Below are 26,532 nucleotides of genomic sequence, written 5' to 3'. Positions count from 1 at the left end.
TTAATTTACTTTTCATGTTCTCAGTGTTACATGCCTTTTTAATGCTTTTTCTTAAAATGCAATTAACTGTCTTTATCTGTAATATTTTAATAATTTCAGAATGCTGTTAGATATAGTATCACAAGCTGTCCTAGAAGGAAGCAAAAAACTACACTTTTTACTAGAATACTTTAGTTACTCTCTTCCAAGGTGAATTGAAGTTTGCAGTCCACAAGTGCTGTAATGAGTGGCAAAAGCTGCAGACAATTTACAAATGCGCCAAAATGCCAAACATTGCTGCAGATAAGTTACCAGCAACCCAAGTCCTCTGCAAATAAAAGTTATAATAGAGTCACACTGCCAAGTTCACACTACTGCACATGACTAATTTAGGACACTACAAAACTGAGTAATTTAAACCACTTCACCAAAGCAAAGGTAAATTTCTGTTATCCTAAGGCTTTGCATCACCATCTTTGGTGAACTTTGAAAAAACAAGAGAAAAAAGCAGCCAAGCACACTGGAAGATTATTCCAAGCTTCAGTGAGAGAATCCAAAGAAGCAGCAATACGAGATGGATACCTTAAAGGGCCAACTGTGGTTATTATACTGTTAAATTGTGGCACCTAGGCAAAGATTCTTGTAGTTCTACTGTTACACTGATGATTGTACATTTTTCAGTACCTAAAAGTATTTTAGGATTATGATGAATCAGTGGGTAAAACGAAATTGTCTCAGTGATAAATTTCCTTATGTATATGGCTGGCAAAACCAACCTGAACTCCCCATTCAATAACTAGATGACCTTCTTATTAATACCCCTAGTGGCAAAATGCATCAAAAATACAGCTTCAAGTTTACCTAAACTGGTATCAGAGCCTAAAGACTTGAAAGCTAAAGTAAAAATCAATTAAAGCATTGCTTCTTATTTTTTAAACTTCTAAATTACTTTTTAAAAAGCGTTTTTGAAAACATGAACTTTAATTTAAATATTCAAAGGCATAACATAATTTAGTGACAGACAGTTCATTTACTCCACTGTAAATCCTTCCCCATTTAAATCCTATATCATATCACTAGCAATATACTCACATGTCCTCTGGTGTCCAATGAAGCAAGAGTTTTATTTTTCCAGAATCTTCTTTTCTTTTAGCTATTACCTGATAATAATTACATAAATCATAATTAAAACCAAATCTGCAGATTTTCTGCTCAAAAACTGTTGTTCCCCATGTTCAAGTGGACATTCATAAAAGGCAAACTGTTTTACACTTTGAAAGTTGTATTAATTCTACATATAGGTAGAATGTACATATCACTACTCAAGCCATTCTTGGCAAAGTTTAATACTTTCCTTTAACATTTGTCTACTGAGTGGTCCCTGAAAAAAAAAAAAACCCCACACACAAAACAACAAAAAACCCATCCCGTAAGTAGTCTTCTTTCTTTTAAAATAGTTCACATTTTTAAGCAGCCACTCCAAAAGCTTTGAAGAACATACATTGCTCTACAAATATGCCCATGTTGTTCCATAAGATGTCTACGGAAGATGCAAGAAACTGATACAGCTTATGGTTTAATTATAGCATAGTATAAGAATAAAATCTTCTCTCACAAATGCTTTGACATCTGGACAGATGGTAAGTATAACTTCCTAGATAACCTTTACTCATTCCTTTTCAGTACCTAAACCAGGCACTGAGTGAGGCAATGGCAAAGGCTACTTGGAAGAACTCACAGGCTTACAGAGATTAATGCATACGTAACGGGGACCCTTAACACTGTAGAGAGTACACTCGCCACTACTGTTATATGAATGACAAATCAAATGACATGTCAAAGACTTGTTGACAATTGATAGAGTTTAAGCAGAACATATGTACTCCACCGGTAAGGTCCTAGACAAGAAGTGAGAACTCCTTTCTTATAGTTTCTCATACTAGCTCAGAGTAGACCAGCACATAAGATACTCTCACAGAGAATAAAGTTTTTAGGTGCAGGACCCTAGATTCCCACCTTTAGCCGAGATAAAGTTAGAAATACACACACAGAAAGTATAAAAAAGAAATCTGTTAATTCAGGTACAAATATATATTTTTAACACCCGCATTCAAAAGGTATCCCAAAAATTTATGGTATCCAGAAAAACAGGGAAAATCTGTTTGCTTCCTCTTCTACTGATTTACCCTCAGCTTCGCCTTTACTACATGTCACAATACTTCATACAGTTTTTCCTATTTGCTTCAAACACCAATTCGCCCACCTTCTACACCTCTGAGCATAAAATGCTTATTAAATCTTTGAAAGATTTTATACATAGCCACTGCAGATACTGTGAACTCCAAAAAGTTTACTAGAGAACTTTTAAAGCACAGAAATACAGAAGGGTGGCAAGTGATCTTTATGAAAAAGGCTGAATTAAAATGTAGCATACGGAACTTAAATACCGAAGTCCATAATCTGCATCAACCAAAGCAATTTCCCACAACTAAATACTATAGTAAACTAAACTTAGTCATGACATTTCAAGTAAGTCACAAATTTGTTTAAAGTTTTATTTTTACAACTATGCAGTGATCTTCTAAACAAAAATTATGCAGAGAGAAGCGTCCATGGATTTAACAGCCAGATTATCAATACAGATATATTTGACATATCTGAAGGTATCAATACGCTTATAGATGGGAACTGGAATACTGAGTTTGCATGGCAAGGTTTTGGTAGCGGGGGGGCTTACAGGGGTGGTTTCTGTGAGGAGCTGCCAGAAGCTTCCCCTACATCTGACAGAGCCAATGCCAGCTGGCTCCAAGACGGACCCGCTGCTGGCCAAGGCAGAGCCAGTCAGCAACAGTGGTAGTGCCTCTGTGATTAACATATTTAAGGGGGAAAATTGCTGCGCAACAGCAGCTGGAAGAGAGGATTGAGAATATGTGAGAGCAACAACCCTGCAGACACCAAGGTCAGTGAAGAAGGAGGGGAAAGAGGTGCTCCAGGCACTGGAGCAGAGATTCTCCTGCAGCCTGTGGTGAAGACCATGGTGAGGCAGGCTGTCCCCCTGCAGCCCACAGAGGTTAACAGTGGAGCAGATATCCACCTGCAGCCTGCAGAGGACCTCACGCCAGAGCAGATGGATGTGCCCGAAAGATGCTGTGACTCCATGGAGAGCCTGCACTGGAGCGGGCTCCTGGCAGGACCTGTGGACCCATGGAGAGAGAAGCCCACGCTGGAGCAGGTTTCCTGGCAGGACTTGCGACCCTGTGGGGGACCCACGCTGGAGCAGTCTGTTCTTGAAGGACTGCACCCTGTGGAAAGGGCCCACGCTGGAGCAGTTCATGAAGAACTGCAGCCCATGGGAAGCACTCATGTTGGAGAAGTTCGTGGAGGACTGTCTCCCGTGGGAGGGACCCCACCCTGGAGCAGGGAAAGAGTGTGAGGAGGAAGGAGCAGCAGAGACAACATGTGATGAACTGACCACAACCCCCATTCACCATCCCCCTGCACTGCTGGCGGGAGGAAGGACGTAGAGAAATCGGTAATGAAGTTGACCCCAGGAAGAAGAGACAGGTGGGGGGGAAGGTGTTTTAAGATTTGGTTTTATTTCTCATTACCCTACTCTGATTTAATTGGCAAGAAATTAAATTAATTTCCCCGAGTCGAGTCTGTTTTGCCCATGACTGTAATTGGTGAGTGATCTCTCCCTGTCCTTATCTCAACCCACAAGCCTTTCATCATATTTTCTCTCCCCTGTCCAGTTGAGGAGGGGAGGTGATAGAGCAGCTTTGGTGGACACCTAGCATCCAGCCACAGTCAACCCAACACAGTGTTTGAGATACTGAGTTTCTAAAAAATATTGAAGTCTCACACTGAGGGGTTTTAAAGCAAGTGGTCATGAGATATGGAAAAGGCCTTCCAATGGCCTAAGGCTAGAGAAGCAAAGTACAGTAATGCACAATTCTTCCAAAAGGAGGAGGTTCCCATTAGTTAGCCCCAGTTTTACTATCTCTCATTTAATATATATTCTACTGGAATTCAGGATTGGAAATTCAGATGAATTGGAGTTTCATCTGAATTGGAAATTCAGATGAAAAACAATGCATCTGGAAATGGGACTGGAAGGCAGAGTGAGAAAATCTGCTTTTGATATCAGGCAATTCAAGATAAATTGAAGGAATGCTCCCTGTACGAACTGCAATAGGATGTCATAGTGGGACACTGTAAACAAATGACAGTAAAAATCCTTTTTCTAGTAGTCTTTGCCAATTAGACAAAGTTTAATTGACTCTTGTATCAAAGAATACTATAAGGTTCTTCAATTTAGGCATGCGAAACATCGCTAAGACTTTTCCTCATAAGCCTCAAGCCACACCCACAACAGGATACATCCTTTTGCTAAATTTGGAGCAGGGATGAAAACTGACTTCTTTTTAAATAAACATTTAGAAAGATTAGAAAGAAAGCACTTCTCCAATCCCTTCCAACTTTAAGTTTTAGCCTTTGCCTAGAACACAGCCCCTTCTTCTGCAAACTCAGTTTCTTTGCTGTAGCCTGGAGCACCTGAGTCTGGAACCAAATAAAGATAAATCAAAGCTCACTTTACAGGGCAAATAAAACTCAGTTCTCATCAGCTTTCCCATTCAAAACCATACATTTTCTTGTATAGTCCAGTTCATTCTCAACCTTCAAGTTTTAAGGAGACACATACGTTCTCTCATGTAAAGCAAGCATCATGGATATCACATACTGAAAAGTTTACAGGTGACATTTTAAAATGTTAGCATTTGGACACAATAAACTAGCTACACCTGAGTTAGAAGGAAGAAGTTATTCTCCACAAACTGCTCTTCATCCTATCTAAAACTTGAAGAATATGTACTACTAAACCATGCAGAATACACAAGTCACAGATGCATATTACATCTAAGTACTAGTTAAAGCTGGTGTTGCTGTCCCTCTATCAAATGATCAGTAGCACTGCTTCTACAGGGATTTACACTATAATATATGGTGATTCCAGAACCTCATAGATTTCTGTGAGAACCACCCAATATCATCACCTGAATTCTCCAAGAGGAAAAAAAAAAAAGTACAAACTCTGGCATTAACAATTTCTTGTTTTCAGGAATATGCAGTACAACATTTACAACTCTACTGTCTTACCATCACCACACTGAAAAGAGTTATTTGTAAAAAACTCAAAAAAAACCCCACCGATGTGTAAAAAAGATTCAGCATACAAAATCTAGGGCAATTCAAGTACTGCTTGAATTATACCACTGCAAGTGTACCATTCTCTTATTCTACAGCTCTAGCAACATCTTCAAGCAATCAGTGCTAAACTAAGGGCTTGAACCAACTTTCACACACCCACAGAAGTTTAATAGGAGGAGAAAGTAACTTCTGGCAGTAGAAAATTAAAAAAAAAAAATAATTTTTCATAAACAAAAGAGCTAATCATATCTAATACATGAAAGCTATGAAAGTTGTAGCTAGGATGCTTTCACACAGAGATATACTTGTACCCAGTGTGAATTTTGCAGACTTTTTCCCCATATCATTGGCTTACCTTGTCCCTACTAAATAATACTCAAAATCTGAGCAATTCACTTGCTTTTGACTGAGATGAAAGATCTTCTCTCCACATATGGAACAAGCCTATTTTTGTTTAAAAGTAGTATGTTAGCTTTCTGTTAAGAGACAACAGAAATCTGGCATCTATAGCTTCCATTGCTTTTTTCCCACATATATTTTGAAATTGTCAAATTTAAAGAAGTTTTTATAAAAGGTATTAAAAGTATCCACTTTTATCACAATTAGTGCAATTAAAATTTTAGCATATCCTAGGCAGGCTAGAGTCAGAAACACAGCTATGATACAGACAAATGCAAAGTTGCAAAAATTTTGCAAAAAAAACAATTGAAAAAAAATTATTTGCTATTTTGACACTAGTAATCAGAGCTTTATGGTCAAGTCAGCAAAAGTTGCAACTGAAATGGAAGAAATCTAGCATGTCTGCAATAATGATGCTCTGAAGACTTAAAATTGTTTTGTAAAGAACTTAAGTCCATTTAAGTTTTTCATTTAAAAATATAATTCAGCCAGTAGATGTATGCTCAATACAGCTTTATTTGAAAAAACTCATACTATATTCTCTAAATTTCATGCAGTGTCCCAGAAACAAAAGGGAAATTTAATTTGAATTTATCTCTGTGAAGGAAATGTGCATCAATGTTGTCTCAAATCAGAAATGGAGTTCTGCTGACCTCTTCTGGAAAAAGAAAAAAATTTCAGCCTATGAATTGGTATGCATCTTACTTTATTCACCTACTGTGTTTCGAAGTTTTAAGATTTCAAAACACATGTAACTAGTATCAATACATGTGATCGCTGAACTGAAATATCTAAAGAAGCTAAAAAACAGTGAAACAGTTTAGTATTCAAATATTTTAGAGAATTAATTCTAGCCATTTCAAGAAGATGGGAGGGGGTGGGAGGAGTGGAGGCTAGGGTAACCTATAAGCAGCTTTTTTTTAATCAGTGTAATATCTACTCTTTAGGTTAAATGGAAATGCTTGAACTTTTCCATCTGACAATTCAGAGAATCAAAGTACCAAGAATTTGACTCCAATAAAAAAAGCTAAGCAGGAAAAAAAGAAATTCATAAAGTCAGAGGTGAATTCTGGATGGCAAAAGCATTTCTTCGAAAAGGCTTTATTGATAACTGCATTCTACAGCTTTCCATATCTATAAAGAAAGAGATGGGTTTAAAAAAATATATATATACATAAAAAAATAAAAGGAGTGCCTTTTCATAGGAGATGAAAGGTATCTACAGTGACTGCTTAGAAATTCTTCACATTAGTAATTTTTCACTAGGATATCCATCCTGTAAAACACTGCATTGTGCTGACATTATTCTTATGCTGCATAAAAAAACAAAACCTACACCATTTATGTCAGTTTTCAGACAGGAAAACAATTTTATCTTCATATTTCTCACCTTTCACATTAAATGCCCCTGATAATTACACATTTTTTCTTAATCTGAAGGTGGACCACACAAACCATATTATGCTATTTAGCAGTCATCAAATTCAGTGTCCTAGTGCTTTTAAGTTAGGCAAAATGTATTTGCATCTGAGTTGACCATTAGCTCAGTATAACAGTGTACATCCACAAGATTGCTTCCATTCTACCTTTTCTTTTTAAAGCAGATTTTAGGCTGAGTCTCATCAATATAGCTGATGTCCAGCACAACCCCACACAACTGTAGCAGCACACTAAAATAGGGTAGCAAAATGCAGCACAGGGCTGGAATCTTAGAACAGTTCTGCCACTGGTACAACCTCTCCCACAACTGAGGTCTAAGCAATTTCAGATCTAATCAACCCCCTACCATCTCAAGTGACGCATGCACGGATAAGCTAAAAGGATTTTCACCACTTCCTCCAAGTTAATTCAAAGCAGTTTTAGAGTACATTCCTCCCTCTAATTCCATCTCCTTATGAATTATTCCAATAGCCAAAGGTGAGCTTCCACAACTAAGTAGTCTGTCTGGATGACATTTCAGATTAAAGCAAGCTGTGAATTGGAAAAGAATCTGCTTTTCTCACAGCATTATAAAATCCATGTTGGCCTTAAAAACTAGAAGGAGATTTAAATACAGTAACAGCTAAGCCACCTGCAAATCTCCACTTGCAGCTTGTGCTCAATGCACATAAAGTTCAGGAGTAACCATTTGGGAAAAATTTGTAATAGAGGCCACATATTTATAATAGTCATCAGTCTTGTAGAACAGGATGAAACAAGTTTCATGCATACAAAATCATCTTTTATTTATGGAAGGAGACTGACAGTTCAATAGCTTGGATCATGTGCTAAGGTTAAGCCATAGCTGAAGACACAGCAGTCAGCATTCCTTCCTCAGACTGCAGTTCATGTTGCACTAATCTGCCAATTTACAAAGCACCCCCCTCATTTTGTCCCATCTCTTAATTCTTTTCTTCAGCTGAGTCTCTACCTTTTATATGTTCAAATTTTCCAATCTGGTTAAGAAAACCTGAGGTTATATACTTTTTGAACTTCTGATCCCTATACCTTAATTCAGTACTTTTTTTTTTCCCCCATTTTGAACTTCTCTAAATTAATACTGATGTCTATCCTAGCCACAAAAAAGTGAAATTTTCAAAATAGGATATGGAAACAGGACTAAAGGCCAGTTCCCCACCTGGTCCTCGCCTCCTCCTAGCAATTCACTGACATTTTGGTGGCAAGTTTATTAAAAGAAAAAGAAAAAAAAGGGGGACAATACATTTATTCAGGATTATATTTTTTAAACTGAAAAAAAAAAGGAATAAACACAAATTTCAGAGCAGCATCTTTAAATATTCAATTATACAATTACCCTGAAAATATCCCTTGTGATAAATTAGCCCTGCCACTCATGACTATGGAAATGCCATCTGAATTGCATTCTTATTTAGAAGATATAACCAAATTTTTCTGCAACACATACTTGCTGTTAGATATTTCCCCAAGTGTATCAGACAGGAAATGTTGCAAGCTATTCAATTTGTGAGCTACAACAACTACTAACACCACTTTTAAAAAGTTAATCTACTAATAGAAGTGGACAAATCAACAATGTAAAATGCCCACTATTATTGATTTCTGATTAAAAGCCTACAGAAGTAATAGGAAAGCAGAAATCTTCTGAAGTATTAGATTTTTCAGACACATAGGTAAACAAGCAGAATGTATATATATATTTTATATATATATATATATATACTTACAGTACTATGAAATACAACGCTGTGGCCTTTTCCTAAGCTTTCTATATGTGCTGAGAGGTTAAAGCAGATGGCTCGATGTCTTATAGCATCCAGTGTTTGCGCATCAAAGAAGTCATGAGGTCTTGCTAGAAAAAAAAAAAGGAAAAGAGATCCTCAGTGTTCAGAACATTGAAAGCATTCAAACACATTCAAGCATGTAAATAAGTCTGAAGTGTCATTAGCAAATCATTTATCATTATGGCAGTAGCACTACCTTGTCAAAGAGTTGTAAACATTAATTTAGCTGAGAGGAAGGAATGACTCCAAAAGCGGCACAATCCATTTAACTTTGGTCAAAACATACTCCTTGTAGATGAAACAGCTATTTTGACAAACTGAATTACACTCACTCATTTTTTTTAAGTTTCAAGTGAATTCTATTCTTTCTTAATCTTCAAAATTAAGAATTCATTAATTTTACTGAGTACCTCTGGGAACATCCATTGCTATCATCTCTGAGAGAGAGAGAGAGACAGAAGTCCCAGTTCAAAGAAACTAAACACAGAACTCATTAATAAATGTGAGTTCTAATTTAATTTAATGCAAAACCAGCCTAGTTAGGTTGTGATGTTTATGGGAACCTAACTGGCCAAGTCACCCTTACAGCACAGTCAATAGTTCCAATATTACTGCTGTGACTTTTTAAAAAATAGTATTAAAGTACTTCAAAACATGATAGCGCATACAATCAACATCTTAAAAGCAGAATTATACCCATACTTTATTTCTTAACTTTATTAAAAACAGTCTGCTCTGATCTAATTTATAATCACTAAAAAACCCAGCTATTTCCAGTGAATACTGGGATGCTGCAAAGAGACCAGCAATGGCACTGAAAACAAAACCGCTTGCTACTGCAGTGGAACACAAAGCAAAGAATTAAGTACGAATTATTGTGAACATACAGAAAATACTAGCTCGTGAAGAAATGTTTGATCTCCAAGGAGTAATAATGTTGAATAGTCACATGAAAAACTCCACACTGCTTGACATGTTTCTTTCTATGTAAAAGTTGTCACTCCATGTTCTTTGATTATTAGTAAACAGCTTACTTTCTAGCCAAGAAGCACCAACTGCATCACATACTACACTTCAATTTATAGTAAGCACAATTAACATCCAGCTGATATTTTACAAGTAGTCTAAAACCAGCATGCACTAATAAAGCCCTTTTCCTTTTCTAAAAGGACTTTTATAGTTAAGTGTTTCTTCAACAGTAAAAAATTCTTGAATTCTGATTTGGAGCGTAAAGAAGGTCTATCAATTCCACACAAAGTACTTTAACTAAAAAATAACTGCTACTAGGCACATATTTGCATACTGTTAGAAATACTTCACACATTTTTAAAAATATACCATATAGCACAGTAGTAAAATTACATGAGCAAATACAGTATGAAAGTATTCATATTTTTTTAAGCCTTATCTGAGAGCAGTAATCCTCTGTATAAATACACTGAAATTAAAACTAAGAATAGGATTTGATATTACATTATCAACTATATATTATCCTGTAATCTGCAAAAACAGTGATTCAAAGTTCTGTTGTCTTCATTTAAAACAACTTCTATATTCCTTTTCACCAAGATTATCTATCCATTATTTCAAAACAAACTACAAATTCCACTTAAAACTAGTATTTGCTGCACTCCTGGGACTAACTGTTGTTAAGCATTCATCTGTACATTATGTTCTGTCCTTACTCTATCTCAGTTGGATACTGCCAATTAGGCAATCATCTCACTGAAATGTTTTCTTGCTGTAAGTGGAAACGTAGAACTGCAGCTCATGCTGCAGGTGGTCAGCGATGCAAGGATATAAATATTTTATAAATAAATATGAAGGAGGAAGGAAGGGAGGGTGGAAAGGAAAAGATAACCCCAAATTTTTGCTTTTGGTATCACACAGCAAATTTCTTTGGGATTTACCTTTGGATAACATTCAACAGATGCAGAAGAAAAGGCACAATTTGTCAAAGGCATAATTTGTCAAAGGCATATTAATAGTTTTATTTATTCCTTATTGAGTGTTAATGCTTTATCTTCCATGTATCTTAAATCTATTCCCTCAAATTTATTTTCAGAGTAAGGTGTCTCCCTTCCTGCTTAATACAAAATCCAAGTACACATCAATTAAGTCAAATAAATTAAAGTCTTCATACCAGTAGCCTACTAAATGAAATTCCAAGTCTTAGGTAACTAACATTCTTACTGTAAATTCCATGAACAGTAAGTTTCCTTATCTTGCTTACATTTCTCCAGCGAACTCAATTATCATGTTTGTTAATAACTATAGCGTCATCTTTGCTATTGGAAAAGCAAGTGACAATACTGTAAATATAATCTTACCTTCTGCAAAATTCTTTGAGGCAGCTTCAGAATAGCAATACTATGACCTATTTTAGAGATACACACTTTTCAGTATGTTTGGTATCTATACCTCTAAATGACAGACTACATGGAGCAGTGAATGTGTTTAAGGCTATGCAGAAGAGAAAGCAAGCTACTGACTGTAATCCTGAATTATTTTGCAACATCAGAATTTATATGACAAATCAGACTGTCTCTATAGCACCACTAATGTAACCAGCTATAAGGGCGTCTATAGTAAAACATGCTTTCATCATAAAATTACTAATTTCCAAACTTAAAAGAACACGTACTGTTTACAGACAGGAAAAAAGAAATGCAAAACAGTTTGAGAACGGCAAGATGTTAAGAAAGAAAAAAAGAAAATCAAGTAACAGTAGGAATTGTTTTTATAGTCCAAGTTAGAAGATCATGTTCTTGTCACATATAAAGCCACAGTAAAGTCTCCTTTTCTATTTATGCATTAATGTCTCTAATCTAAGGGTGTTAACCTTCAGATATAAAACACAGGTCTATATAGAGGAAGCAAATGTATTGATCTGCTGTATTTAAACTGTGAAGAATTTATTCACAAGGATGCTTCAATAGCAGCATGTATTAGCAATCAATTGCCAATAAATATTTAGTAAACCACTTACACCTTGCAAAAAAAGCCAGGGTCTAATCAAACCATGAAGACGTATAAAGAACATGTTGACAACATTTTTTACTAATTTTTTCATTAAATGACTGAGTGATTTAAACAGACTGTACACTATCAAATAGCATCTTGCTTTACACCCATTTGTCATACCTTCTTATAACCCAACTTGCAGAGAACCTGGTACATATGTTCCATACCTCTCCTTGTGGACACTTTTAAAATATCTAAATATAAATCTATGTTCCTAGCTTTATATACTCTAGACTGAAAATACTTAATGCTGTTATTTCATTACTTTGGCTTCTTAGATAAGGGTCCTTGCCTCCCCCCCCGCCCCCTTCTTCTTATAAAGACAAAAAAAATACAAACTTGCACACTTCATTCTTTAACTAAAACTAAGCTAAGAAACAGACAAGCAAAATTCTATCAGCCCTTTGTCAAGTTCACCTAATTAACAATAATCCACACAAAGTTTTAAAGAAAAGCTACCACTACTTAGCATTTTCAGACAATGCCATCAACTTTGGATACATTTCTGGGTCATGTACCCTCTGGAGAAATACATTACAGTAGTCAGTTCCCAACTCAGTTGGAGATTATTTTTGCCTTAAGGCAAAACTCTACAGCCAGCATTGCATTTGTCTCAAGAGGCAGGAAGATAAAAAGTTGCTCAAGCAGCTGTCACTTTTCTTCCTGCTCAACACTTGATCAAGACAGCAGACCATTGAAGTACTACAGTTTGGTCTTTTAACATACCCATAATATTTACTGCTTACATTTTTTGCCATAGATTCATTCAAGACTTCTGCAGTAAATTCTTGTTACTACTAGAATACCTTAGCACCAAATTTGAAGTTTTAACTATGAAGCTCTGATTTGAAACTTGTAAGTCAATAATGTTCATCAATTACTAATTAAATGCCAACCTGAAAAACTACTTCTGCATATACTGGGGGGAAAACTGAATTAAGATGCATTAAATCAGCCACCTAACAAAATCAATATGGAGAAGCAAGCCAAGATGCAACTCAGGAGTCTCTGAAAGTGAAAATTTTGAAGTGGCAAGTCTTAGACATCTATGTTTTGAGTAACACAGTCAACAAATCAAGGTAATCCTCTAGGAACCTGCAACTATTTCAAGTAAGTGTCTCTTTCATTACATCTAAGATGAACTAAAAGGATACTGAAAAGTGACCACATAACCCTTCATTGATCAGCCTTCCCTTCCTGAACTTTCTCATTTACATAGATCGCTAGAGTGAAAGGGAAAGCTCTTTGAAAGTCAAATTCTGAAAAGAACAAAAATAGCTTTCCACCTTGTTTGAACGTTGAATCAGTGTCAAAATTAGAGGAATTCTTCAAGTTTACACTTTCAAGATGTGTTTAATGATATGATTTGCTCTCATATATTTTAAAAATACCCGAGCATTTAAAAAAAAAAAAAGAGCAAAAGAAAAAAATCACCATAACTAAAGTTAACAGTGGCTCTTCTAGCATTGAACTGCATAGTTGCCACACAGTGTGGAAGACATACAGAGGAAATACACTTTTCAGAGTTCTAGGTGATACTGTAACTTTCCAGGACAGACTTCTTTGCGCTCAAGGCAGAAACATGACCACTGCTTCATAAATTTCAGTTGCTTAAAACACAGGTGAGGTATTAAGATCAGAATAATCACAATCGTGATATAGACTAATCACTTAAGAGCACTAGTACGTGCATTCATTGTTGCAGTACCATTTGAATAACTGATAACTGTATTTCTTCACAGGAACAGAAAGATCAATACAGCAAAGTGTTCTGCCACAGAAGAGTTCCAGAAAAACAAGACTACAATTCCTGACCCAGCGAAGTAACACAAGTTCTCCGGCACACCATCACTAATATCCTACTGCCAGTCAGGACTGAAATAATTGCCTGCTTATGAACAGAGCTCCACTTCTGTGGGCAGTATGAGATATAACAGGTCCAGTCGTTCATAAAAAAAGGTATCTTGCGCTTCTCTCCAACACTGTAAGGTTGACTTTACAACCTTACCACTGTAAGGTAAAAATTAATGGAAGTTTTTTCTTCAGCTGTTGACATACTGGCAGGAAAAAATCTAAATGGGTTTTTACATGTCTACTCTAAAATGCAACTGTCACAGTAACAGTTTAAAATCAGTAAATAATCAGTTCAGTACTGGAGATTTGCATCCAAAGCAATTATAAAACAAAGTTAAATTTTGTAACAATCGCCTAGTCTTTCCTAACCATTTCTGTACATTAGCATCTCTAAATAAATTTGACATGGTTATTAGTCTGATGCTAGGATAACTCAGGAATCAAACAACTGGATCAAAATGGACTAGAAAAGGTACTGGGTAAGTGATTACTACTTGCTAGAGGAAATAATTCTCACTTTAATGATAAATCACACTTCTCAGCACACTGGTTCATATAAATTTAACGAACATCAACTCTGTGGAGAAAGATTAAAAAACATAGTAAGTCAAATCTGCCCAAAATTAGATCTTGGTTATGCTCATAAAACTGTCATTAAGCTAATGAAATGTTGTGCTCAAAAGAGAGCTTATATAATATGCCTTTATCTCTAATTTATATGAATCTGCAATCTCTGTTTGCAGTACTGAACTTCAGATCTCATCATCACTAAACAGAACATTTTCCAACAGTAATATAGTCAGTAAACAAAAGGTAACTCTAAAATGAAAAGCATCTTTAAATTGTAAACTCAAACTGTTGCTCACAGAAAACTGATCTTTTCTGCTGAACACATAGATCCTTTACCCTAAAAAGGAACACAAACAGAATCTGGAATTGTTTTACCCCCATGAGAAGGGATGCCAACACTCTAATGCTAAAGATCACCAACCCTACCAGACCCACATCTGCAGAGAAACATCCACATTGAAGAGAAACTTCCTATTTAAGACAAGCTTTCAAGAACTTCTGCTTCTGGAAATACTTACGTAATGATCGTCGTCTCTTGTTCTTTAACTTTCTTCTTTTATTCATTCCAGCTTTAGATGGAGATTCCTCTTTGGCCTTTGGCTGGCTGGCAACTTTTGAAGAGTTCTGCTGGCTGAAGTGTGTGGGCACATGACGGGCAAGTCCTCCCTGAGATGCAAAGCTGGCATTGCACCCACCAACTACACACTAATGATAAAAAAAACAGAACTGTATCAGCGTGCTACATGGCACTCATTCACAAGAGTTTGATCGATCTTTCAGTTTGACTTTTCTGGCTCAACCTCCAACACACTAAAAGGAAGACAAATTCTTAATGACCATGCAATTCTTAAGAAGAAAGAGAAACATAATCTGAAATAAATGTCTATCTGAACTTTATAACTCTCAATAATTATTCCATGGTATAATCATCTTTTTCTATGCTATATTATACTCTATAATATTGTGTAGCATAAACCTAATCTCAAACAATGCACTGAAACTCTTCCCACAGAAGATAAATACTTCTGAAGAACTTTCCCCTTTACAGACCAACAACCCCTTGTCTTTCAAAATACTGCACTGTTATTCTGTATTTCTCAACAGCTCTCCAATCTTCTGCATTTGATAACAGTAACGTTCTCCAACATCCTCCTTTCTTGTGACAAGGCAGAAGTAAAAATATACATCCTTACCCATATTAAATTTGAAACAGCTTAACTCTTTTTGTAAGTGCTATACAAAGTCAATAAATAGTTATCTTACAGTTCTGCCTAAAATTCAGTAACTTGAAAGTTGTATTAAGTATTATACATTTGTTTTGGGATGCTACTATTACTTCAGAAGTATCTAAGAAAGTTCTTATTTAAAGAAAATGCCCTCTCTTTCTTAAACAGAAAAATAAGAAAAGGTCCAACAATAAATAAGCAGAAACACAGAAATCACAAGATACATGCAACTAAGCTAGTACTGGCTACAATAATTATCGGTATTTTTATAAATATGTGGTTTATATTTACAATTATTTCATTTGCAAAATGAGTATTTAAATTATACTGTTGGGGAGGAAGGCACAAACCTTCTTTCTTGCGCTCTGACCTTAGAAGAGTAATAGAAAAGTGATTTTAAGAGATGCATTCCATCATTGGTTGCAATGAATTGTGTATCCACGTGATCAATTTTTCTTCTGATCCAGAGAATAGTAGTAGGGCAAATGAGTTGATCAGGCAGCAGCAAGAAACCACTCTAAACCATTGGAAAGTTCTCCTCCTTCCACATCTGTTCTGCTCCTCCCCCTCTTTCTCAGCTCTTTCATCTGTACCTCTCTTCTCTAGCACTTCCCTTCACAGCAAACTGACCAGGCATCGCCAACAGGAGTTTGGGAATAATTAATGCTGTAACTATGTACATAGCCCTAAGTTTTCTCTGAAGACTAAGGATGAATTTGCAAGCTCTTATGCTAATCTGCCCCAAGCCTGCACATTTGACTGAAAGACAAGAAAACAGCAGTAGAACACCACTCAGCATGTTTTGTCCCTAAAACCCATCTATGTTGTATTCCAAATGTGGCTGCAGAATTGAAAAGTCTGTTTCTGCCTCAGACCTACCAAATGGTTTTCCATGATCATCATAAAACAATAGAGCATCCATGAAGAGAAAAACCTGTGTTATCCCCAAGGACTTAATACTTGCTATAGAACTAAAAATACGCGTGTATATATATTTCAAGACAGTAAAAGACAAAAAATAGGAGGACATTTTTCACATTTTTATTTGCCTGTTGTGTTTGGGTTTTTTAGGGGGGGAAAAAAAACAAACAAAAACCAAACAAACTTAGAAAGCTTTCCCTAACTTCCTCCAAGTATTGAGCTAACTACAAACACTGAGCTAACTACAAACATAAAATTCCCTGACAAAAAGCTTTAGGATCCTTCACACTGTATTTGTTCCTCCTGTCTCCCCCAGTAATAAGTATCTTAAGAACAGTGAAGATTTTTACCAAAAACCTACCTACAGCTTTTTTTTACCTTGCCCTATGGTTTCCCATGTTCAAACAATAGCAATATTGTATACTTATATTGTAGTGACTTACAATGTAAGAAATCCCAGCACATCTATGAAATTCAAAACACTCAAGATCCTGATCTCATTTACACTACGGTAACCTCAGTGTAATATTTATTACTTTGAATTAATACTGAAGATTAAAATTTACACTTACAGAATCATGGAATGGTTTCAGTTGGAAGGGACCTTTAAAAACCATCCAGTTCCAACCCCCACACCGTGTATAGGGATATCTTCTACTAGATTAGGTTCCTCAAAGCCCCATCCAACCTGACCCACTTAGTTTGTATTAAAGATGATCAAACTCACAATCAACAGATACAGGTAAAATACATGCATGCATTAGTTCAAATAATTCTTCATCCTCCAGTTTTAAGTCCTTGAAATAGCTGTCTCGCCCATAAAAGCAGTTTCATGAAACTAAACTAAGCAACTAAATCTAAACTTAGGTTTAACTTTCATTAAGGTGCTCCTGACTTCACCTTCTAGCTCCTTCTGATCCTACAAACACCGGGGGGGGGGGGGGGGGGGGGGCCGGCAGCAGGAGTGCAAAAAACCTCCCATACCCTGAAGTTCAAATCACACCAAGAAACTAAAATTTCAGTCTTGCCAATGCCTGCTAGAGGTCAAAAATAACCTAAAGTCTTGGTACGGTGCATGCATTACCATATTCCAAGTTTATTAAAGTATAGTATCAAAAGGCAATACCTTCTGAAAACAACACAAACTTTGTGTCAGGCACATTTCTAAAACTTTTTAAAACACAAGTTCATAAGACCCAATTGTATTTCTTGTCAGATGGGAAACATTATTTTATGACAAACTGCAGTTTGACTCACAATATCATAACTTGACTTTTGTCTAGTCATGTACAAAGAAAACAAATCACATATATTCTATACATATTATCTACAGAAGTTACCACTTTTCTTCCTCCACCCAAGTTTTACTTTCAAAAGCCCCAAGCCAGCATCCTTAAGCCTTCAATATATGCAACTTGCAACTAGAAATTATCTTTTTCCAGAAAGCCTATTTATAGCCTGCAGCCACAGTATGAAATACTTGCAGACATCATTACATTCAGATATTGTGTAGCTTGAGACTACCTGATCATGTCATCAAATAATCAACAGCTGATATATCAAAGATGACACAGAATGCCTTTGTAGTAGACAGGAAATAGTAGAAGAGGAGAAAAATCTTACCTGTTTTTTTCTTTTTTTTCTCTAAAATAATATATCCAGCAATCCGTTACTAATGGGTAAAGTCTCTTCTCTCCAAAGATAAAGGAGCAGTTCAGGCTGTCACTTCAGGATCTCTGGACGGTAAGTCACACCAAATCAGCTTCCCACCAGATAATTATACAGATCTAGAGGGCTTCTAATAAATCAAACTCAACTATTATGCACAACTTTAAACCAATCTCTTCATTTTTCCCCCAAAACCTAAATTTCAAAATTTTGCATTCAATTTTAAATATGATAGATTGGGTCCGGATTGGTGGATATGTTACTTCAAGAGAAAATAAGTCAACACGTAGTAAGTTTAATTTCTCCAGTGTACCCATACCCACCATTATCAATGGCCAGTAATGAGCAGTGACTTTAACAAACAGGATAAAAATATCTAGCAATACAGGGTTTGGTTTTTTTTTCCTATTAAATTCAAAATAACCAAATCTCCTTTTTAGAATATTCAATGTGTAATTTTTCCAGTAAATCTAACAGTAATATTTTAGACATCTGGATAAACTCCTTATTGTCTCATCATCTAAGTGTTCAGGCAGAACGCCTTTACATTTTCTATCTGCCTCTGCAATGCTCTAATGGATACAAGATATTCTGCCAAGAGAGTAACAGACATGAATTCCGAATGAGGACTGAAGCTGCTTGGCTGTGTTTTCTAAATTTCAGCAAGCGTTACTCTACTGAGAGTCATACCAAATGCAGTCACCTCCTAATGAATTCTGGAAGTTACAGGTAGTAGAATGAGCACCAAATTTCATTTTTATTATTACTTTCTTCCCCCCTTTTAAACAAAGGATGAAAGCCTCCAATGAACCTGTGTACTGTTATCCGTTGTTATTGAAAGCATTTACCCCGCATGAGCAAATCTTTCATTACTGATCTTAAACATGAAGAGCATACCCACTGGAATCAGTATGTGAAAGCAGTTGATAGCATACCCACATGCAGTCTTTACAGAAAGATGCTATATGCAATTATTTTGCATAAAATCTCCCACTGTTTTGTGCTCACTCTACCATTTGTCCTTTCATTGTGCCTAACATCTTTTATTTGGTCACCTAGACTACATTTTAAGAGTTCACTTGATATATCTTCAAGTAACTTTCAACACCTTGTACAGCAACAAGGCATGGCGAGTAGTACTTAGATTAATTTGAGCACCAGAAACCATGCTGGAAAATGCAGGTTGTCACAGCACATTAACTATTCAAATACTTATTATTTGTAACAGCCAAGTTTAGGACAAGAGATAAAGTGAATGAAGAAATTCTCTCAGCTTGCCAAAGACAGTTACCGGCATCAGTTTTCTAACTCAGCAGATTATTCCTCTAGATCCACCTGTCTATATGTTCTGAAAGCCTGAAAGTTTTTAAGTTGCTCAACCTTCAACAGAACCACCACTACATGTTGATGATACTCCACAACATTTCACCAGTTTCTAAAAAGCTGCAAAAATTATGCAATAACAGAACTAAAAAAGAATAATGTTTAGTTTTTTCTCTCTCAACTCTGGATGTAAAATCATACGCAAACACGAACATGCAAAATGTCTTCAGAGAAACAATTATATGCTCTGAGAATACCGATATTAAATCAATGTCTACAATGACCAAAAAGAAAAGGATGGCTAGAATCAGACTGCAATAAGCAAAGAGAAAACTTCCAGCAGCACAAGAGCAATGAACTTCAGGTATTATCAGGTATTAAGAGCAGCAGCGTAACTTCAAAAATACCTAACAGTGGGCCAAAGAAGGCCAGCAAGTTCTCAACCAGAAACATGTTCTGGAAGACTAGTTAGTTTGTCCCTCTTGACAGGAAAAACAAATCTAGGAAATGGTGCTTACTAAAAGTAGGATTGGAAAAGCATGCTGCTTTGCAGAAATATTTGATTACAGACTGAGAACTAGCTGCAATGAATGGTAACTATGTCTCATTTAATAGACACTTTTTCTTCGGTGGAGGGATTGGTGGGTGCCCTAGGAAAAGACAGGGCACCCTTTATCAATAACGAGACTTAGTGATGATGGCCTCAAGAAAACAAGCAAAAAAAAACCTCCATCCATGTGTTCCACATGAAACCCAAGGCCATCAGTATTAAAAACTTAGGAAAAAAAAGGGAGGAAATAAACAGAAAAGCAATCTGATGACTAAATGGGAACTGAGGTCCTAAATTCTGCCCAAAGATCTAGGGTATCTTTCTTTTTTTTTCCTTAGTTCAGCAGATGACTCAGATAAAAAATATCTCCTCCTTATGAGCTGGACATACACTACCAGGAAATTGCCCCATATAAAAACAGAGCTAGCATAACAAAGGTCTCAAAAATAGGTATTCATAAGGAAATTTACCTTTTCTGTGACAGAGGTATTGCAATATTAATGCTGAGGGGGACACACTAAACCACATAAACAGAAAAAAAGCAGAAACTTATGAAAATATGAAACATTTTGCCTTTGTAATTCAGAAGTGGATTCATTTCTGTGACAAATGAACTACACAGTCACATAGTTTATATGAATGCATGGAAAGGGCAGGTAAACCCACAAAGACCTTTTAATATGAAAGCACAGCAGCTCATTTACAGCCAGATACAGCTTTTAGTCAAAGGACAACACCACGTGCATCACAAAAATAGAAAATTAAACCCAGAATGGGCAACTACTTAAAATGAGTCCAGTTGCAAGCAAAAGGGTGACAGGACAGGGACATACCCTTCAACAGAGTAGTTCTAATGCAAAGGAGAGCTCTATGCCTGAGACAGTTCCCAACCGCCTTTCAATTTAAGAAAATACTTCTGTCTCTTACTTTGACTAGAAGTATAGGAATATAGCAACCTGCCATATATTTATTACTCTCCTCTGTTCATTAAACAATTATAGCGTTCTATTACCTTTACAAAAGTAAATTTTCCATGCTTTTAACTGCCACTTTCCTAGCTAACATTCTTTGCTTTTCTTAAAAACATCCTGAACAGCAGTTCTTCAGACAACAGCATACAGCTATATTATTTTCATTACTGCCTTGTACGGCTTTCCTCAAAAATCCTGACTTTTTTTTTTAAATAAAACACTGAATAACTAGGTATTTTCAGCAATTTCTCTAAAATGAGAGAATCCTTCTTTTATGCTAGAACTCAAGTGTATTCTCCTGAGGCAACAGATATTTCATTTGTAATTTAGGTTTTGGGAGATATTTTGTCTGTAGTAATCACCAAGAACAAGAGGTCCTTAATCCAACGCTGACTTTAAAAAATTTTGCTTTTCCTAAAAGGTGAGCAATTAAGATTTATAAGAACAGCTAAATGCAAATGGAAACATTTGCTCCATTTTTGAAGGACTGCCATAAAACAATTAGTAATGGCTGTTCTTGGACCAATCAAGACTAATATCCAACACTTTAAGTGTTTTTGTATCACAATACATTTCAAAAGCTTGTAAAAGAAAAGAAGCGAGGAAAGGGGGCTAGTTAATTAATAGGTTGCTATCACAGACACTTACATACTTGGCTACCTCATGTGAGCCCTGAAGCCTATATTCAGCATAAATGACAGGGGAACAAAAGATGTTACAAAATTCTACTCAGACAACAATTATCCTCCATTCAAAGCCCCCAGGAACAGATTGAGAAATACAGAGATAAAACACAAACAGAGGGACTGAAGACAACAGTAGGAAAAAAATGCTGAAGTGACACACATTGAGCCATGATGATTAACTACTGCAATCCTAAGCCTGTGTTTTGTTCTATCCCTTAGTATGACCAGAAAGTACAAAAAAATCAGCTGGTTAAACAACGCATATTTAACAAGAGATGATTATTATCAGAACGAATTGTTTTAAATTTTAGGGCTCTAGCTGTAACCAGCCTAGCCAAAAAACTGGGATACCAACTTTTACTGACTTTGCTAGGTAACTCTGACAGACTCAAAAGTACTACTGTTATTTCTGAGCTATGCCCACCTCTTTTAAACCCAATGTCTCTGAAATTGAGTTTCTTTGATCTAGACCAAATAAGTATACAGATTACCCTACTGAAAGACTTTCCTTCAAGACCAAAGCTTGCCATTATACTTTAAGGTATATAAAATATTTAATTCCAAAATGAGAAGACCGAAAGTACAAGTTTCCTCTGATAACTGTTTTGGGTTGGGGGGGGCATTGCGTTTGTTTGTTTTGTTTTATTCAGGGATTAACATTTAAGATTAGATCAGCTGCTGGAACAATCACCTCTGAAACTTTCAGGGATCTATGATCCTTATGCTATGCTTCCATGAGGCATAGGGTATGTGAACAAAGGGTATGATAACCTCAAGAGAAGTTTCCTGTTGTTATTCACTCTCTGTCAGGAATTTTCAGACTAAACTACACAGTTCAGTATGGAAAAAAAGTCTAACCTTTATTAAAAAACTTCTTCACCTGCAACACACTATTCTTATACTCTCTAGGTTTTGAGTTTAGTTTTGTTTTCTGTCACAACTATTGTTATAAGCTGTGCAGGAGAAGAAACTTCTGGAAGACATCACTGTAACAGAAAAGTACTTTTTAGTAATAAAACCGCCTTAAAATTAAAAAAAAAAGCAGAAGATATTATCTGAGAAGAAAGAGAGGAGAGGAAAGTGGAGACACAGTGACTAAAACTTGGTGGGGTTGGGGGTGAGGGAGAGGAAGGCATAAAGTGCTACCTAAACTTAATAAAAAACCCTGATTCATTTTCATATCCTACATGGAAGGAGAACTTCAATCTGAAGTAGTGTGGGTGGGACTTACCATCAAGTGATCCAGGACTGACAGCTATGAACTGCCCCAACTGTATCCATAAGAGGATGAAGCAACTCATTAATAACGGATTGGTGGATATGGGAATGATAAACACTACTATACCTAGAATTGCAGGTACAGATTAGGGGGAGAAAGAAAGAGAAAGTTAGAAAATACCATGCAGGAAATACAGTCAGCTCAATGGTCCTGCATTCCTGACTTGCTTATTATTCTCAGAGAGGTTAACCATAAATAGTCACTGACTGTGTTTCAAATGAATTTTGTTAACAAAACCAGCTCTTATTCGAGCACAGAATGTGCACCATCAGGCATGATCCAAAGTTTAATGTGGAAGTGTAAAGCATGAGGCAAAATATCTCACTGTTACAGCGTAAGCAGCTCAACTGGAAAATGCACAAAAAAAATTGAACTTCAGCACTATTTAGTTTTAGACTCCCCTACCATTTATAGATTAAAAGAAACAGCGATAGAGCAGCAATAATTGTATCTTCACCTGTTTTCATAACAGAACAGGACCTTTGGGCAAAATTATTGTAAAGATGAAGGCTCAGCTCACTGGATACTTTTTAAGAAGTCCTCCTGTGATGGCATTTTTCAATTAAATATAATGTATCAGGAAAAATAAATATGATCACTCGTAAAATAAGGAATGATATATCTTACAGTGAACCTTACCTTGAAAGGTTTGTCCCCACTGTGTGTCAGCATATGCCTCTGCAACCAACTTTGACTTGTTGAAGGTGTATTATATACTTTGCAACCTTTCCACAAGCAAACAAACACCTAATAGAGTAAAAATGTGGTAAGTTTACGCAAGTCAAAGAAAACGGTAAAAAAAAAAAAGGCAGATTAGCAAAGAAGCCTGTTTTCACAATACGAAGTACTTCAAATAATTTTGAACAATAACCATTTATTTTGCAACACACTTCTTTTATCTCACCAAGGAAAAAATAATTACAACTGCAAGTATTCAAAAAAGGAGGTCACTGGAATAAAATATCAAAACCCAGATGCTCCAGCAGATAAACACAATCAAGAGCCACAGCATCCACTGTAAAGAGTTTGTGTTTGCACTCAATATCTGTATCCACCAGCTATTAGGACAGAACATTTTCCAATGACAAATTTACATTTTCTGGATAGCAGATATAGAAATAAAATCATTTACTTTCATAAGCAAGTAATAATTTTATTCTTTGAGTGTGAAAAAGTAAAAACTCTTCATTACAATATAGTTGTTTAGACACCAGAGTTTTATATTATGGAATACTGGATACCTCTAGTTAGGGCCTTATACTCAATTCCTGATGAAGAAAGTTCCAATTTCTCCCAGGATTCAAAGCCTATGGGTGTTTTGTGATTCCAGTGTAAAGATCAGTCACATGCACAATAGTGCATTAAGGGGAGTAGAACTTGCTCATGCTGCTTTTCTCTCTCCTCTCATTGTGTCTATCTATAACTGAGAGAATAAAAAAGCTCAACGAACTTGCCTTTCATTAGAATTTCCTCAACAGGTCTGTGTGTGAAGGGAGGTATAGCCCTGATGTGTATAGCGGCAAAATACAGTCCCCAGGAATAGCATTGTCCATAATACAGGTTTTCAGAACTGCAGGAAACTAATTGGATTTTAGTTTCTTGTTCTCTTTTGGAGATTAAAAAACTCAATCTTCAAAAGACTGTATTTTCAAAACAAAAAAGCAGCCACAGGAGTGCTATGTACTTGCTGTATAATATATAGATAAGCCAGCTTACTCATACAAAGCTGGAAAACCGTGCATGACTATATGACTGATCCAGATCTACTGATACATAAGGCCCAACCCCCTACACCTTTGAGGTCTGCTGCTCCTCAGTTTTGAGATCCCCCTGAAGCCACAGAATTGGAATTTTTGAGACTCCTGGCTCTGCAACAGCTCTGTAACTGTCCCAATATTTTCATCAGCAACTGCAGACTGCAGGGCACTCAGCAAAGGAGTACTACTATGAAGTCACAGATTGTAGAAATGCAATCCCTCCAAAAAACAAGCACTTGGTTTTACAACAACCCACCAGAAGTCCTGGCAAGGCTTCTTGGGAACCCTTGTCAAAAGGCTGAATCCAAAATATTTCTGAAAAAAATTTTGGGGAGATAAAAGGCTCTTCATGGATCTATCTGGTTTGTTCTGGAGCTATTATCTCAGTATTAGCTTGAAAATACACATTTTACCATAAAAGGATGCTTATCATATTGCTTTTAAGTTCTCAATAAGCAGTTACTACTCCCACTTTTCTTCAGATTTATAGTCATTGTAGTTGGGTAATATCTGAAATCCAATCAAAACCAAAAGAATATAACTTCTAACACCAGTTAAACACCTCGCCAGCAGGTGGCAGACAAATCCTTGAAACAAAACAGCCAGGGTCAGTCCCCTTGCATAGCATCAAGTCAAAGAGATTTTCAAAAAATAAACCAACTCCAATGGAGGGATAAAAAGTGTGAACTGAATCCAACAGTTATTAGACACCTGGTGCTTCCAACAAGCTCTTCTTTCAGAAAGACAAATACAGTCTTACATTTTCTAAATAAAAACATCCACAAATCATGTCACATGGAATGTAAGTGAACAGAAATACAATACAAAAAAAAAAAAAACCAAACAAAAAAAACCCACAAAAAAACCCCACAACCCTATAAAATCTTCCTGTCCCTTTTTAAGAAATGAAAAGGGGTCATGGATGGGATAACAAAGATCCCCAGAGATGCAGTTATGTGAAAGCCCACAGGATACCAATATACCTCATCCATTTCAGTGTTTCATCCAGGATTCATATAACACTTTTATAAACCTATGAAGCGAACCACAGAAATTATCTCCTGGGTGGCTAAAAAGCCACATCACTGGATGGATGATTCTGATTAGAGCTTGGAATGAAAAAAGTCACCAAATATGAAGCTGAAAGTTCAATCATACCAAAAAACATTAGTTAAATACAACCAGAGTCACTGCTGCCTCAGTGACACAATTACATAATAAATTATTTAAGTTAATGCAAATTAGCATTTTATTTAAGTCTCTTATTCACTCAGGATAAAGTGTAATGGCCTAACATTTTACTTCTGGAGAAGTAGCAGGACAAAAAGTCAAAAGATAATGACTATTCTAAGTTAAAATTTGATATTAGCTCTCCAAGAAATGAAAGATCTGCAACATACAGTGCTGAAGGCAGCCAGACTGCTTGTGTTTGATGCAAAAGTAGTTTACATGACATACTCCAGGCATCAAAGGTAATTTGGGACATTGGGGAGGGGCAGGTAGTTAAGTACAGACTTGAAGTTACACTACTGGAAGATGTTTTGAAACATTAAAATTGTGAGACCAATGGAAATTGCATCATTTGACCAGAGATTAGACTGAAATACACATGATTATGTATGTACCTCAATTTAAAAAAAAATACTAGATGCAGTTATATTGAAGATCTACTTGCCATCAGTACTACAAACAGAGCTGTTTTGGTAAGACTTTGTACTCTCAAGTCACTGAGTCTCACATCTTCTCTAGTGTACATTCTGTATACACTTTACCTCTAGTGAGACTCCATTTGTAAAAATAATCAAGATATGACTTCAGAGTCCACATGCAGTAACACATACACTAACAGTTTTAAGAAAATTAATTCTAAGTATA

At 36.1% G+C, this 26,532-nt stretch overlaps 1 protein-coding gene across 3 annotated transcripts in view; it reads right to left on the bottom strand.

Moving 5' to 3' along the window:
- AEBP2 (AE binding protein 2) overlaps positions 1 to 26,532 on the bottom strand; it is a 53,521-nt gene that overhangs the window by 6,699 nt on the left and 20,290 nt on the right. For 2 of the 3 annotated variants that reach the window (XM_072874477.1, XM_072874486.1), the window contains exons 3-6: positions 23,540 to 23,647; positions 14,795 to 14,981; positions 8,772 to 8,896; positions 1,072 to 1,139 (exon numbers count right to left, since the gene is read on the bottom strand). In XM_072874477.1, the coding sequence (XP_072730578.1) occupies positions 1,072 to 1,139; positions 8,772 to 8,896; positions 14,795 to 14,981; positions 23,540 to 23,647 (488 nt within the window). Of the gene's footprint in view, positions 1 to 1,071; positions 1,140 to 6,141; positions 6,245 to 8,771; positions 8,897 to 14,794; positions 14,982 to 23,539; positions 23,648 to 26,532 lie in introns of those variants that run through there. The other variant, XM_072874493.1, reaches the window with a different exon arrangement.

Source organism: Ciconia boyciana, chromosome 1 (assembly GCF_034638445.1).
Source record: "Ciconia boyciana chromosome 1, ASM3463844v1, whole genome shotgun sequence".
Lineage (NCBI taxonomy): Eukaryota > Metazoa > Chordata > Aves > Ciconiiformes > Ciconiidae > Ciconia > Ciconia boyciana.
Note: the sequence above shows the minus strand (reverse complement) of the source record. Positions and strands in the feature narration are given on the sequence as shown.